General features: G+C 43.5%; 1 protein-coding gene across 1 annotated transcript in view; it reads right to left on the bottom strand.

The window, feature by feature from the left end:
* The window catches only part of LOC126100704 (rabphilin-3A), a 1,079,132-nt gene that overhangs the window by 255,302 nt on the left and 808,634 nt on the right, over positions 1–15,196 (bottom strand). Inside the window, exon 7 of the mRNA XM_049911320.1 lies at positions 6,821–6,950. Within this exon, the coding sequence (XP_049767277.1) occupies positions 6,821–6,950 (130 nt within the window). The remainder of the gene's footprint in view (positions 1–6,820; positions 6,951–15,196) is intronic.

Here is a 15,196-nt window from a genome sequence, read left to right as displayed (position 1 = left end):
TGGGTGCAGCACTCTACTAACCTATACTCAGAAGAGGTCAACATTTCTTCATAAGCTTTGGGTCCTTTAGCAACTTACCCTGTTATGTCTGAGCTTGATGATCCTCCTACACTCTGCGGATTAAAATTCGCACTTAAAAGTCTAAAGCTACACATGAGTTCAGGCTGAGATAACGTACTCGCTGAAATCATCAAACTTGACCGTGTTTCGCCGGTATTGTATCAAATCCTATTGCAAAGCACAGTACCTCAAGACGTGCGAGATGCAAATATAGTAACAATCTATAAGGGAAATTGTGACAGAGATGATTGTAACAACTATAGAGGAATATCTCTATTGAGCATTGCTGGGGAGGTGTATGCGAGGATTATCCCGAAAAGAGTGGTAACTCTGGATTCTCGGATCTATCCTAAGTCACAGCGCGGATTTCGAGCTGGTAGATCCACAAGTGACATGATATTCACCTTGCACCAACTACAGGAAAAGTACCACGAACATAGAGTGCCATTATATGTGGCTTTTGAGGATCTCAACAAAGCCTTGAAAAATTGGACGTCCACCAACTTTGTTGTCCTTAATTTTACGAACTGTGGCGTAAGACAAGGCTGTGTGTTGGCTCCGACACTTTTCGGAATCTTCTCCTCGGCTCTGCGCCAAGTGACTGTTGAGAAATGCAGTGTTGGAGTATACCTGCATACTAAGAACGATGGAAGGCTTTTCAACTTCAATCGTCTGAAGCGTAACACAAAGCGCTACGAGGTAGTCGCTCGTGAATTCCTATATGCTGATGACGTTGCAATTGTAGCGAACTCTGCAGAAGAGCTAGTTTCAAAATTTAGTCATCCATGCCACCTATTCTCGACGAGTGTAAGCAGCAATAAGATCGTAATTATGGTTCAGGGTGCTAACATTATTTGGAACTACTCCGCAAGTCGTGAGTAACTTCTTCTGTCTTGGATCCACTATAGAATCAAACATGTCTGTTGATAAGGGGATTGATGCTCGGAAGGGCTGTGACTACTTTTGGCAAGCTCTCTGCACGTGATGTGAAAAACAACAAACTCTCTTTGAACACCAAAATTCTTGTATATCAAACCTGCGTCATCGGCGTCTTTTTGTATGCTTCGGAAACATATGCTACTTATGCCAAACAAGAACATCGACTTAATTCTTTCCACGTGCGGTGCCAGAGATCCATCTTCGGTGTAATGTGGAAGGACCGAGTGACCAACGAAGAAATACTATCTAAAACTAGCTGCAACAGCGTTTGAGGTATCTTGAAGCGCAGACGACTCCGCTTGCTGAGACACGTCTACCGTATGGATCCTGAGAGATTTCCAGGTGAGGTGATGCTTGGAGAGATCTCTACAGCCAAAAGACTCGTCCTGTATTGAGGTTCAAGGACTCCTGTAAACGAGATTTGAAGAGTTTTGGCTTCAAACCAACACATCGAAGGCACGGGCTAGCATGGGTCCAGTGTGGTGTAATGATATAATATCTGGAATCACCAAGCATGATAAGGGCTTGTTAGATTAAGGCAGAAAAAGCTTCGCTATGCTACCACCCCTCCTGCCTCAGCAGCTAGATATACTTGTGAAAAATGCGGCAAGAGATGTCGTGCTGCTATTGGTTTGATAAGCCATATGACAAAAATGTAACTCATAACTACAGAGACACTGTAGCAGTCATCTTCCAAGATGTTGTAGCCAATATTTACTTACGCGTAGTAGATATAAACAATGTTGACAACGGACTGAGGACTTGAAATTTCCAGAACTATGATCCGAAGCAAGATATGAATGCCGTTGCCTTTATTCAGCAATTCAGACACGCATTTCTGAAGCCTTATATTGAGCGTGCTAAAATTTACACTTGTGTCAGTCATGTGAAAGGGGAAGCGCTTGTGTGGTGTATCCGAGAGTCTGAAAATCGCCACAAGTATGAAGAGTCCTAATTTTTAAATAAATATTCGTCTAAAGATAAGCAATGGGACATTAAACAAAAAACTCTTATGCCCACCAATTACGCAAGACGTCACGGTATCATGCTCGAGTATACACATAAGTTCTGGAACGACAATTCGTATTTAGACGATCCAGTCAAGGAAGAAGAACTGACGTTGGTTTTATTGTAATTTAGATATTAGCTTTTGGTGTTTGCGAGAAGCTAGCGCTTATGTCGCAGTTACAAATGGAACAAGTGTGTTTGTTAATTGACTGTTCGAAGCACTTAACACGGAACGAGAACAACGAGAACGTAAAAACAACAGTAATCGTCAAGGTTGAATAACGGCCCGCTGTGAGAGAAATTCAAAGGGCATGGACGACCAAGTAAATTTGATCGCTGAGATGACGGGAGGCATAGAAGAAATAATTATGAGACAAGCGACAGATTCAACCAAAACAGTTCCCCGAACCGCCCTCTTAACAACGGAGGAAGAACACAATATCGGTCACCGGAACTTGCTAAAAGCCGTGACCGTAATAAGCAGAATACTGAACCGTTAAACTGAGCGACCCGCTCCGAAACTCAGTTAACAAGGGAAGGTTCAGAAATTGTGATGAATACTATTCAGTGTGGACGCCCCGTTGACGCGTTGGAGGAAAATTTGTACCGGAAAAAGCAAGAAACAGAAAAAGAAATATTAATGCATTTTGTTGAAATCGAAATTTGTGGTATAATTATATATGCTCTAATGGATTCAGCAAGTGAAACGAGCGCAATTTCTGAAAACTTATTTACAGAGTTAAACCATAGGATGGCATTCCAACGTTCCTTGTTAATGGTGTATGTATTGTCAGTGCGGTTGGTAATAGAAGCAAGCCCATTATTAAAATTTCGTATTGAAGAGGATGAATACGAATAGAGTGTACTAATTGTTGGCTCTCTTAATGTTAGATTGGTTCTCGGAATAGATTGGCTAACTGAAATGTAGTACTGATTTTGAGGAAAATTGTATACGGATTAAGATAAATAATGGACAGAAGGAGATTTCGTTAAAAGGATTAATAACTAAAGATGATAGTAGCGCTGCGTGCGTCAATATAAGGTTAATGCATTTTCGAGGAGAAATGAAACTGTAAATGTCAGTCATTCTGAGAACGATGTTGAACTGTGGGAGAAGAATGATGATGAGGACGCTCTAAATACTATACAAGTCAGTATTTGATCGTTAATAGAATTGTCTGAAGCGAAGCAAGAAGAACTGGTTGCAGTGTTGAAATTTTATGGTGAATTATTTTCAAAATTACCTATATTAACTGAAGGATGTGTTTGCAGGAACCATGAGCCGTTCCACAGTGAATCACATGCAGTACCATTAGCTAGGAGGGAAGCCGTTAGTAAAGAGAGTGGCGAGTAACCAAATAATTGAGCGCTCAGTTAGTTAATATCCCAACCCAATACACGCTGTCGCTAAGAAAGACGGCAGCATTCGTATTGTTCTGGAAGCCCTTGCGATGACTCGCACAATTCTGGGAAACGTGATTAACCTGAAAACTTAGAGTGTTTACTACGAAAGTTCAAAGGAGTCAAATATTTAAGTAGTCTTGATTATCAGCTATTGGCAGCTACTCCTGGACTAAGATAGTAGAAAATATACTGCATCCCTATACGATGGAAGATGTTACCAGTTCCAGAGGGTGCCGTTCAGTTTGTCCATCTCTTCAGCAGCATTTATGCGAGCGCTTGATGAAGTTTTAGGAGAAGATTTAACAAACCATGTGACGCTGTACGTTGATGACATTTTAATTAGTACTGCCTCCTGGGAAGAACATCTCGATATTCTATGGCGAGTACGTGTCGTTTTCAGAAGAGCTCGAGTTACCATTGACTTGAAAAAATCAGAATTCGTCAAACCACAGATTAAGTTTCTTGATCATGTTATTTCGATACATGGAACTGAAACCGATCCTGCAAAAAAGGACGCAGTGAGGAATTCTCCGTCGGTCCATTATGGCCAGGGGACGTCGGCTGGTACGTACTTTTCAATTCAATAAACTTTACCAACAGCAGTATACTTTAGGTTATTTTCTTTTCTTTCGAACGTAACCAGTTTCGGCAATGCATTTTGCCATCTTCAGGCCCCTGCATAATATACATGTAGTATATATGAATACATGGAGTAATATATGGGTGTACAAATCAAGTTTACAAGTGACAGGTAATCATAATACTGCTTAAAAATGATAGAAGTATTAGCGTTAAATCAACTCTATGTGTACATCCAGCACAATAGACTAAAACATGTGTACATATTTGTTAGTAGCATTAAACTAAACGTCTCTGTATATCCAGCACAATAGACTAAAACATGTGCACACATTTGTTAGTCATAAAACTATTTTACGTCACAGATTTACTAGGGAACATGTAAATTCATTAAAAAGGTCGGCACTAGACAGCGTACAATCAAGAACTCTGCAGAAACAAAGCTCGCCTTTCTTTTAAAAAATAATAAAATCCTATAAAATTCTTTTAGATGAGAAACCGCCTAGTGTATATGAGTACCAATCTTCATTTGAAGTAAAAAGTTACACAGTAAGGTATGAATTACAATAGTATGCATATTTACAGCCTAGGTGATATCACGGATGGTAAGACAAGTTGAAGCAAAACCAAACGGCAGTCGACATATTAAGATAAAATAGCATGCATAGCGAACACTAGGTTTTACAGTATATTGGAATAAAAGACATGATTGGTTTCCTTTATATCACTTAACAGATCAGCATTACCACAGTGAAACAAATAAACAAGAAAGTCAAATCCTACTTTCACCTTATCATTCATCTCCTGATTCCACAAGCATTGGTTACAACTTTATTTCAGGAAAAATCTAACAATACTCTGAAACTCAACAAAAATCAATCTATTTTGCTTATAATTTAGTAATTAGACTAATTAAGAAGTTTAGCTTGTTACAAGCAAGTAAAAACTGTAAAATAAAAAGTCAGTACTTCAATTTTCCTATGAGAAACCTCAGTATAGGGACATAAAATCAACAGGAAAACTCCTACTGAAATTCCAGAATGGAAAAATCTGACAAGTCACTCACTTCAGTTACTTAGGAGGAACCATCCAGTCCACAGGACTGACACGATCTTCAATAAAGAAGGAACATTCAAACTGAAAAAGGGGTACAAACTGATATGGAATTACTACGACAAAACAGCAATATACCGTAATGCAAAAGTAAACTGTGACACGGCAATGCGGCTGTATTACCAGAAGCCTTGTCAACTCCGGAAACCACAGGAATTAGAGAGATCACAAAAATTAATAACATAGAGAAACAAGAACGAAAAATTCTTAGAAGAATCCTCCGCGCTCTTCTCCCAGATGGAACTTGGGTCAGGTGACCTGCAAAGGAGCTCTACGAACACAGAGGCAACATCACAGACAAATTTACAAAAAGATCCTTCAATTCTATGGACACCAATGTAGGATGGATCAAAACACATACTAAGAAAATTTTTAACATTGTGAATGCAAGCATATTTTAAGACGATTTGTGTGAAAGAAACACAACAAGACGTGCGACGATTGTAAATTTCAGATGAATAAATTGAGGACAGGAATCAGTTAAGAAGTAAAATCAAAAACAATAAACTTGAACAATGGAAAGAAATTTCTACTGAATCAAGGTCGCTAAATGTTATTTACATCACGATGACGTGCTTCGACAGAAACTTGGTGGCATCTTCTGATCTCCAGTGTAGCAAACGATAAATGGCATTGAAAGGCGAAAAGGCGATTTTATAATGCTGTAGAAGAACAGATTTCCAAAAGTTGGCCGCGTGGGGTACTCGTGCCGTCTCAGGCGCTTTGTCACAGTTCACGCGGCTGCCCCCGTCGGAGGTTCGAGTCCCACCTCGGGCACAGGTGTGTGTGTTGTCCTTAGCGTAAGTTAGTTTAAGTTAGATTAAGTAGTGTGTAAGCTTAGGAGCCGATGACCTCAGTAGTTTGGGCCCTTAGAACTTACCACAAATTTCCAAAAGTTGGGTAGTATATAAAAAAAAAAACAAATCGCATTCTTTTGGAAATTTGAAGTGCATGGATGTGAATCACATAGCTAGAACAATCCCACACACAATACAGCATAAACATGTTGGTTTGTCAGTAACAAGAAGATGAAATTATAAAGCACACATAGCGCCAACGTATTCGCTGAAGTGACATAGCTGTAAAATATCAAATCGTAAATGGACAACGTCAAGGTTGGCTTCAGCAGAAATTTCCTTACATTAAATAGACAGATCGCTCCCATCATACAGTCATGTGTAACCTATACAAACCTGAACAAGTCTCAGCGAAAGAAACTACACGGCGCTGAGCGCCCGTAAGCTCCAACAACAGGGATAAAAGTGGACAGGCGAAAGAAAAAAAAAAAAAAAAAAACAGGAATAACAAAGAAATTTTGGATAGAACAGAAAAGAAAAGAAAAGAAGAATAGGAAGTGAAGCTGTGACTGGTTGAAATTCACACGCTCTTCTAAAGGAGAATAATAGAGAATAATAATAACAATAAAAGTCAAAGTCAATGTGCCCCAAAGCCCCGAAAACGCTGACGTTCTCAGTGGTCCACCCAATTCCTTCTGAGCTGGGAAAAAAATAGACGAATCAACCAGCAGGACCGTTTACAGATGGCAACAAGTCATCAAGCCGAAATATTGGACCAATTGGACACTGCACCCGAGAACATTTGAAAATACTGCCCTACGTCTAATAACAGAGTTCCCCCAGTTGCGGCTGACCGGCGCTACGGGCCGCGTGCGAACCCGCGCCGGCCGTGCCTGCCCTGCCGCTCGCGGAGCGCTCACCTTCTTGCAGTCGTGGCAGATGAGGCTGGGCGACCCCAGCACGCCGAACGTCTCCCCGCAGAGCACGCACTGGCTGGTGCCGTTGCCCAGCGCGTTGCGCTTCATGTTCTCCAGACGCTCCACCAGCCGTCTGCAACACAATAGGTGGCACAACTCGCTGACAGTGCGAATAATGTGATGTAAGTAGAAGACCAAGCACGAGGTTCTCAGGTTAGGATGGAGAGACAAGGATCTAGTATTTCGCCCCTACTGTTTAATATACACACTGGGTGGTTAAAATTAAAGTGCAGTTACTCGCGGAGGCTCAGTGTGGGCTGTAGTTATCGTATGGCAGCGAAACGTGGTAGATACTCTAGTGCGTTAATGCGGAACCGATTTACGCTGGAAAAAAACTGGTTCCAGTTTTAGTCACCAGTTGCAAATCTGGCGCTGTACAGCATCTCGTCGACGTTTTCGGTGCTCATATTTAAAATTTGTGTAGTCTGCAGTTAATAATAAAACTTTTTCTGTTCATGTCTCACTCCATTTCCAGTGTAAATTGGTTCTGCATTAACACATCAGGCGATCTATCAAGTTTCGCTGCTATACGGTAATTACAGCCCCCACGGGACCTCTGAGAGTAGCTGCGCTTTAATTATAACCACCCAGTACATCAAAGATGCAGTGACGGAAACAAACGAAAATTTCAGGATTGGAATTAAAATTCATGGTGAAAGGTACTACTGATAAGATTCACTGATGACACAGAAGTGATGAAGAACTGCAGGACGTGTTGAATTGAAAGAACAGTTTAATAAGTACACTCTATGAACTGATAGCAAACCAAAGAAAGACGAAAGTAATAACGTATAGTAGAAATGAGATTACGATGAAATTAACAGCAAAATTGGAGGTCACGAAGTAGAAGCAATGAAGGAATTCTGCTACCTTAGAAGAAGAGTGATACTTGAAGGATGAATCAAGCAGAGGGAAAGCGGACTAGTACAGGCAAAGGGAACATTCTTGGTCAAAATAAGTCTACTTAATACCGGACACCAGTTTTAATTTGAGGAAGTAATTTCTCAGGATATACGTTTGGAGCACAACAGTGTGTAGAAGTGAATCATGGGCTATGGGGAAACTAAAAAAGACGAGGATCGAATCGTTTGAGATGTGGTGCTACAGAGGGATGTTGAAGATTAGGTGGACTCGTAACATTAAGAAAGTGAAGGTCTTGTATAGAATTGTTGAAGATAGCAATATATGAAATCATGCAGGAAAAAGGGTAAAGGATGATAGGACGTGTAGTAATGCACGAAGGGATGAGATTAGTGGTACTTCAGGGACCCGTAGAGGGTAGAAATTGCATGTGAAGACAGACACCCAAGAAACAGTTAAGGACCTTGGGAGAAATTCCTACTCTGAGAAGAAGAGGTACACACAGGAGCGCAATTCGTGACAGTCAATAAAGGAAAATCAGAGGAAAACTGAATCGTGTAGTCGCAAATATTTCTGCAGTGCTAGGAGGGTCTGTCCTGAACAAGACACCAAAAATCCGAACTGGTGGGGTATGTGTGGTAGGGTACAGGGGCTTTTAAAGGCAACTTGTTTCGTTTTTCTCTAACAACACGAAAACCGCGCTTCCTAGGGGAGATTGTTCTCGATAGAAAATTGATCTACATTAAATCTCCTGCAAAGAGGGTCATATTAATTTTTTCTGTAGCACCAATAGTTTCCGCGTTGCAGGGAATGTAAGAATCAAGGGGTTATACAGTGTTGTTCTAAGGGAATAATGTTCATCTGAAAATGAATCGGATTAAAAAGAAATAATGAATGTGTGTGCCATATCTAAGTACAGTTGGACCATATAAAGTGTTGTGGAGGAGTAACAGGGTGGAAAGATGGGGGTGGGTGTTGGCAGCGTGAGGAAGGGTAGGTCGCCGGATTGTGATCATGCTCTTCCCTCCCTCATAGGTCTTCAAAGTAAAGGGCGAGCAGGCAGTTGCCCATTCTCTCTGCTACACTGGGACATAGTGAGCAGGCACTCCAAAGGGGCAGAGGGAGGGGGCTGTTTGTTTTCCACAAAGTGTGTTGATACAGATATGAGCTGTTAATAATACAAAACGTAAGACGGATTCTGCGTTAAGTTCTGGAGACTTTTCTACATTGCTACACAGGAAACTGATTATTAGTTATCATGTGCGCTAGCTGTAGCGTTTTTTTTCGGAAAAGACAACGCACTCCACCACGAAAGCTGATCACTTTTCAGTTTACGGACAGACTACCCCACCCCTCCTCCCCACCCCGCCCTGCCACCCACAGCATTTCCTGGCCAGTTCTCTTACGTGAGTAGACAAAATAACTACAATGAGTTCGCGTTTATATAGTGGAGTTATTTTCAGTTTATTAAATAAGTACTTATTTCCAGTTGTTAAGCGAGATATTATGGAGAAAAGCTCAACAAAAAAATGGTTCAAATGGCTCTGAGCACTATGGGACTCAACTGCTGTGGTCATAAGTCCCCTAGAACTTAGAACTACTTAAACCTAACTAACCTAAGGACATCACACACATCCATGCCCGAGGCAGGATTCGAACCTGCGACCGTAGCGGTCGTGCGGTTCCAGACTGTAGCGCCTTTAACCGCTCGGCCACTCCGGCCGGCCAAAAAGCTCAACAAATGGAGCTACAACATTGAAGACACTTTTCAAAATGTAACATGCTGTCAATACATATTTGGCAATGTCGATTTCATTGTCTCCACTATCAGTGACTTGAGTACTTTTCACAGCATGAGGGGTATAAAATACATCAGCCCGGACTCAGCTCTTCCAAAATCTGAAGAGGCCCATAGGCTTAAATTATCTCCTTCTGCAACAGAAGTCATTCACCTATATGTCACAGAACTTCAGCAATTTTATCACAAGTCAAGCAATGCATTACAGCAGATTACTGTTCTAGATTTGAAAATGGCCAGTACCATTCCGTTAGACACAAGGTATACTGTGGATCTGCGGTAAGTGGTTCCACTCATGCAGCTGCCTCTGCAAGTACCGGCAACTCCTGAATAGAAAAGATTTATGCTACGTGTCAGTAACACAGTTAATGAGCAGAGAGGTGTAGTAGCTCTCTGGCCATTCTTAAATACACCGTCAAGTGACTACAACTCAATTACACGGCTTTACAATAAGCTTTCAACGATAGACAGCAGCACCGTGTCACATTTACCGGTCCAGTCCCTATTCCACCAACATTACACAGCTCACTGACAACATCACACTTACAAATTAAACACACAGGAACGTGTTTTACTTGAAGGCTCACTTAACAGGTGCAAAAAAGTAGTCATTCAATAAACTGAAAATAGCTCTGCCATAGAAACACGTGCTCAGTGAAGTTACTTGCTGTATTCACATACGAGAACCGAAGGGGAAATGCTGGCGAGGTATAGTGTGTCTGTAAACTGACAATCGAGCGGCACTCGTAGAGGAGGAAGTCACCTTTCCCGGAGGAACACCACAAAATGTCTTAAGAATCGATTTACCTTGTAGCAGTGTAGAACAGTGTGCAGAGATTTGCGTAGATTCTGTCCATATGCGTTAATTACGTTAGTATTTTTAGTAATTCATACTGCTTCCCATGTAAAGCTAACGAATTTTGTGGAAAATAAATAGCCCTCGAATATGTCTGCACAATGCGACGCCACTGATTCATAAGGCACGCTGTGGAATGTCTGTATAATTTTGTGTAACACCCTGTAGTTGCTTCTTGTGATGTAATGAGGTAGACAGAGTGGGAAGTCACCTACTCGATCTCCTTTTCTCAGACCTTCGAAGGAGGGAGGTGCATAAACATAACACGGCGAGCTGTCGTCTCTCGCGCCTCTACCCCCCCACATCTACTCCTCCATCCTTTTATACCCCCGAACACAAGTTATCCCCCAATACGGCTCTGCTGCGCTGAGATATGGTACACACATTTAATAGTGGTTTTTAACACACTTCCCATATGATAAAAAACAATATTGAGTAGTCTGCTGTTCTTTCATAGCATCCAACGCGGAAACTATTGGTCCTACAGAAAAAAATGAATAGAACCTTTTTGTAGGAAATTTAATGTAGTTTAATGCTGTAATGGGAAGCTTTTCTCAATAGAAGCCGTGGGTTTCGAGTTATCCGAGAAAAACATAAAGTGTGACCTGTAACGCCCGCAACCCTAGCACTTAAATTCCACCAGTTTGGATTTTTACCATGTTGTTCAGCAACCTCTTTCTTATAACGGTGCAAAAATTTGCTACTACTCGACTTTTCCTTTAATCGACCTTTTTTGGCCTTCTTTGACTGGGCTGGATTAAAAGATGTTGTTACGTGTTTAGGGCGCTCAATTGATTAAAGAACAAAAAAACACCAAGCCACTGGATACGACCATAGTACGTGCTTTTCAACATTTGACTTGTATATACACTCCTGGAAATTGAAATAAGAACACCGTGAATTCATTGTCCCAGGAAGGGGAAACTTTATTGAAACATTCCTGGGGTCAGATACATCACATGATCACACTGGCAGAACCACAGGCACATAGACACAGGCAACAGAGCATGCACAATGTCGACACTAGTACAGTGTATATCCACCTTTCGCAGCAATGCAGGCTGCTATTCTCCCATGGAGACGATCGTAGAGATGCTGGATGTAGTCCTGTGGAACGGCTTGCCATGCCATTTCCACCTGGCGCCTCAGTTGGACCAGCGTTCGTGCTGGACGTGCAGACCGCGTGAGACGACGCTTCATCCAGTCCCAAACATGCTCAATGGGGGACCGATCCGGAGATCTTGCTGACCAGGGTAGTTGACTTACACCTTCTAGAGCACGCTGGGTGGCACGGGATACATGCGGACGTGCATTGTCCTGTTGGAACAGCAAGTTCCCTTGCCGGTCTAGGAATGGTAGAACGATGGGTTCGATGACGGTTTGGATGTACCGTGCACTATTCAGTGTCCCCTCGACGATCACCAGTGGTGTACGGCCAGTGTAGGAGATCACTCCCCACACCATGATGCCGTGTGTTGGCCCTGTGTGCCTTGGTCGTATGCAGTCCTGATTGTGGCGCTCACCTGCACGGCGCCAAACACGCATACGACCATCATTGGCACCAAGGCAGAAGCGACTCTCATCGCTGAAGACGACACGTCTCCATTCGCCCCTCCATTCACGCCTGTCGCGACACCACTGGAGGCGGGCTGCACGATGTTGGGGCGTGAGCGGAAGACGGCCTAACGGTGTGCGGGACCGTAGCCCAGCTTCATGGAGACGGTTGCGAATGGTCCTCGCCGATACCCCAGGAGCAACAGTGTCCCCAATTTGCTGGGAAGTGGCGGTGCGGTCCCCTACGGCACTGCGTAGGATCCTACGGTCTTGGCGTGCATCCGTGCGTCGCTGCGGTCCGGTCCCAGGTCGACGGGCACGTGCACCTTCCGCCGACCACTGGCGACAACATCGATGTACTGTGGAGACCTCACGCCCCACGTGTTGAGCAATTCGGCGGTACGTCCACCCGGCCTCCCGCATGCCCACTATACGCCCTCGCTCAAAGTCCGTCAACTGCACATACGGTTCACGTCCACGCTGTCGCGGCATGCTACCAGTGTTAAAGACTGCGATGGAGCTCCGTATGCCACGGCAAACTGGCTGACACTGACGGCGGCGGTGCGCAAATGCTGCGCAGATAGCGCCATTCGACGGCCAACACCGCGGTTCCTGGTGTGTCCGCTGTGCCGTGCGTGTGATCATTGTTTGTACAGCCCTCTCGCAGTGTCCGGAGCAAGTATGGTGGGTCTGACACACCGGTGTCAATGTGTTCTTTTTTCCATTTCCAGGAGTGTACATACACGCCTTCATATCTTGTTAAATCTGTTCAGTTTCAGCTTTTGCTCAGCATCACGGACAGTAACACTTATGTCACTTTATACTTGCAGTTGTGATGTAATAAACTGTGACAGTACTCATGATTCTTACGTTGTACGGGAAACGGACTACAGATTTTTTTACCTTCGATTTCGGTTCTTATGTTATCAATGAGCATCTTCACAATAAATGCGGTGACAGAGAACTCGAACGTAATGTATCAAAAGAATTACTTGGGCTCTGCGAGAGGTCGAGATGAGACGGTACTGATTCTTTGTCTATTTTACGAAACGTCTACAGAGTTGGGGTGTACGAAAATACGGACACAACGTGACAAATGCACGCTTGAATATAAAAACAGGAGGCCAAGCCTAAAGGTTAAGATGCTGTTTTTGATCACGAACGGCACCTGTGCGAAGGCCTTAATACGTTGCAAGTGTTATTGCGGTCACAACAGTGTTTTCTATTAGTGTGAGAGCATTCTGTCTGAGCTAAGTGAATTAGAAGGTGGGAAAATTATTGGCGCGCTTATGATGTGTGCTTCTGTAAATCGAAGTAGCCGAAGTTTCATGGGGAACAGAGGCGCAGTGGCGAAGTTTTATACCGCATACAGGGAAAGCAGGAAAACGTCATCCGATAAGTCACAACGCGGACAATGTGAGTGATCCTGACAGACGGCCACTGAAGAGGATTGTGGCGAAAAAAAAAGAGGAAGACAGCTGCAAAAGTCACTGTAGAACTGAATATCACACTAGCGAATACTGTCAGCAGCAAAACGGCATGAAGGGACCTCCATTAGCAGAGACTTGCAGGACGAGGTGGAATTCCACAACCATTAATTAGTGACATCAGTGATGCAAATATTCGAAACAGGAAGAGGTGTGCGGCAACTTGGATTATGTAGCAATGGAAAAATAGTCATTTGGCCGAATGAGTCTTGTTTCACACTGTTTACAACTTCTGGCCGAGTTTACGACCCAAGATTGAAAAATGGCGGTGGTTCGGCGATGATTTTGGCGGCCATGTCGTGGTGTTCCACGGGACCCGAGGTTACTCTGCAAGGTCGCATTATGGGCAAGGGTTATGTGGCTATTTTCGCTGATCTGATTCGTGTCATGGTACTATGTTTGTTCCCTAATGGTGATTCTGTGTTCCAAGACACAGAGCTCTCGTTTAAAGAGCTTGCATCGCCCAGGACTACATTTGTGAGCACGTGGGTGAACGTCGCATCTCCCCTGACCACCACAATCACCATATCTCAATATTATTGCACATTTTTACATCGGGGAGAAGGCTGCGTGATCGCTATCTAACTCCATCATCGTTATCTGAACTTTTCACTATTTTGCAGGAAGATTGGTGTAAGTCTCGCTTGAAGACCAAACAGGGACTGTAACCATCCATTTCGAGACGAGTGGAAGCTATTTCGAATGTCAAAGGGTTCGCTGCACCATACTGACCATGGTAATGTGCCAGGCTTTCGGTGTTTCGATTTTTTTGGGCACCTTCTGTGTATCTTGCTACTTGTTTTAATCGCTCTTTTGTACATCGGCAATCATTGTTGCTACTAATGCGTTATGTAACTGTTGTCAGTTTGAAAGTGAATATCCTTAAGTATTTTTACATTATCCAGTCACTTTAATGTGACCACCTGTCAAAAGCCCGAATAATCGCAGTTTGCAGCACGGACCACTGCGAGACGCGCAGAAAGAGAGTCAGTGAGTTTGTGGAAATTACTGACAGGGATGCGGAGCCATGTCGACTCCAGTGCCGTGGCCAGCTGCACCAGGTTCTTCGGTTGAGAATCGATGGCACGAACAGCCCGATCGAGATGATCCGACAGATTCCCGATTGTGTTTTAATCCGGGCAGTCTGGTTGCCAGGAGAGTACAGTATACTCATTCTGGTCCTCTTCAAACAACGCACGTACACTACGAGCCGAGTGACACTTTGCATTGTCCTGTTGTTAGATGTCATCGTGTCGAGGATGGTTCAAATGGTTCAAATGGCTCTGAGCACTATGGGACTTAACATTTGAGGTCATCAGTCTCCCAGAACTAGGTACTAGTTAAACCTAACTAACCGAAGGACATCACACACATCCGTGCCCGAGGCAGGATTTGAACCTGCGACCGTAGCGGTCGCGCGGTTCCAGACTGTAGCGCCTAGAACCGCTCGGCCACCCCGGCCGGCCGTGTCGAGGAAAAACGAACTGTATGCAAGGCTAGACATGATCCCTAGGACATAAGCGTGTTGATCCATTATGCTTCTCGCATTCGGGAGGACATCGGTTCAATCACGCGTCCGGCCATCGTGATTTAGGTTTTCCGCGATTTCCCTAAATCACTTTAGGCAAATGCCGGGATGGTTGTTTTGAAAGGGCACGGCCGACTTCCTTTTCCGTCCTTCCCTAATCAGATGAGACCAATGACATCGCTGTTTGGTTTCTTCCCCCAAACAATCCAATCCAGTCCATTATGCCTCTCACAAC

This window comes from Schistocerca cancellata, chromosome 9 (genome assembly GCF_023864275.1).
Source record: "Schistocerca cancellata isolate TAMUIC-IGC-003103 chromosome 9, iqSchCanc2.1, whole genome shotgun sequence".
Classification (NCBI taxonomy): Eukaryota; Metazoa; Arthropoda; class Insecta; order Orthoptera; family Acrididae; genus Schistocerca; species Schistocerca cancellata.
Note: the sequence above shows the minus strand (reverse complement) of the source record. Positions and strands in the feature narration are given on the sequence as shown.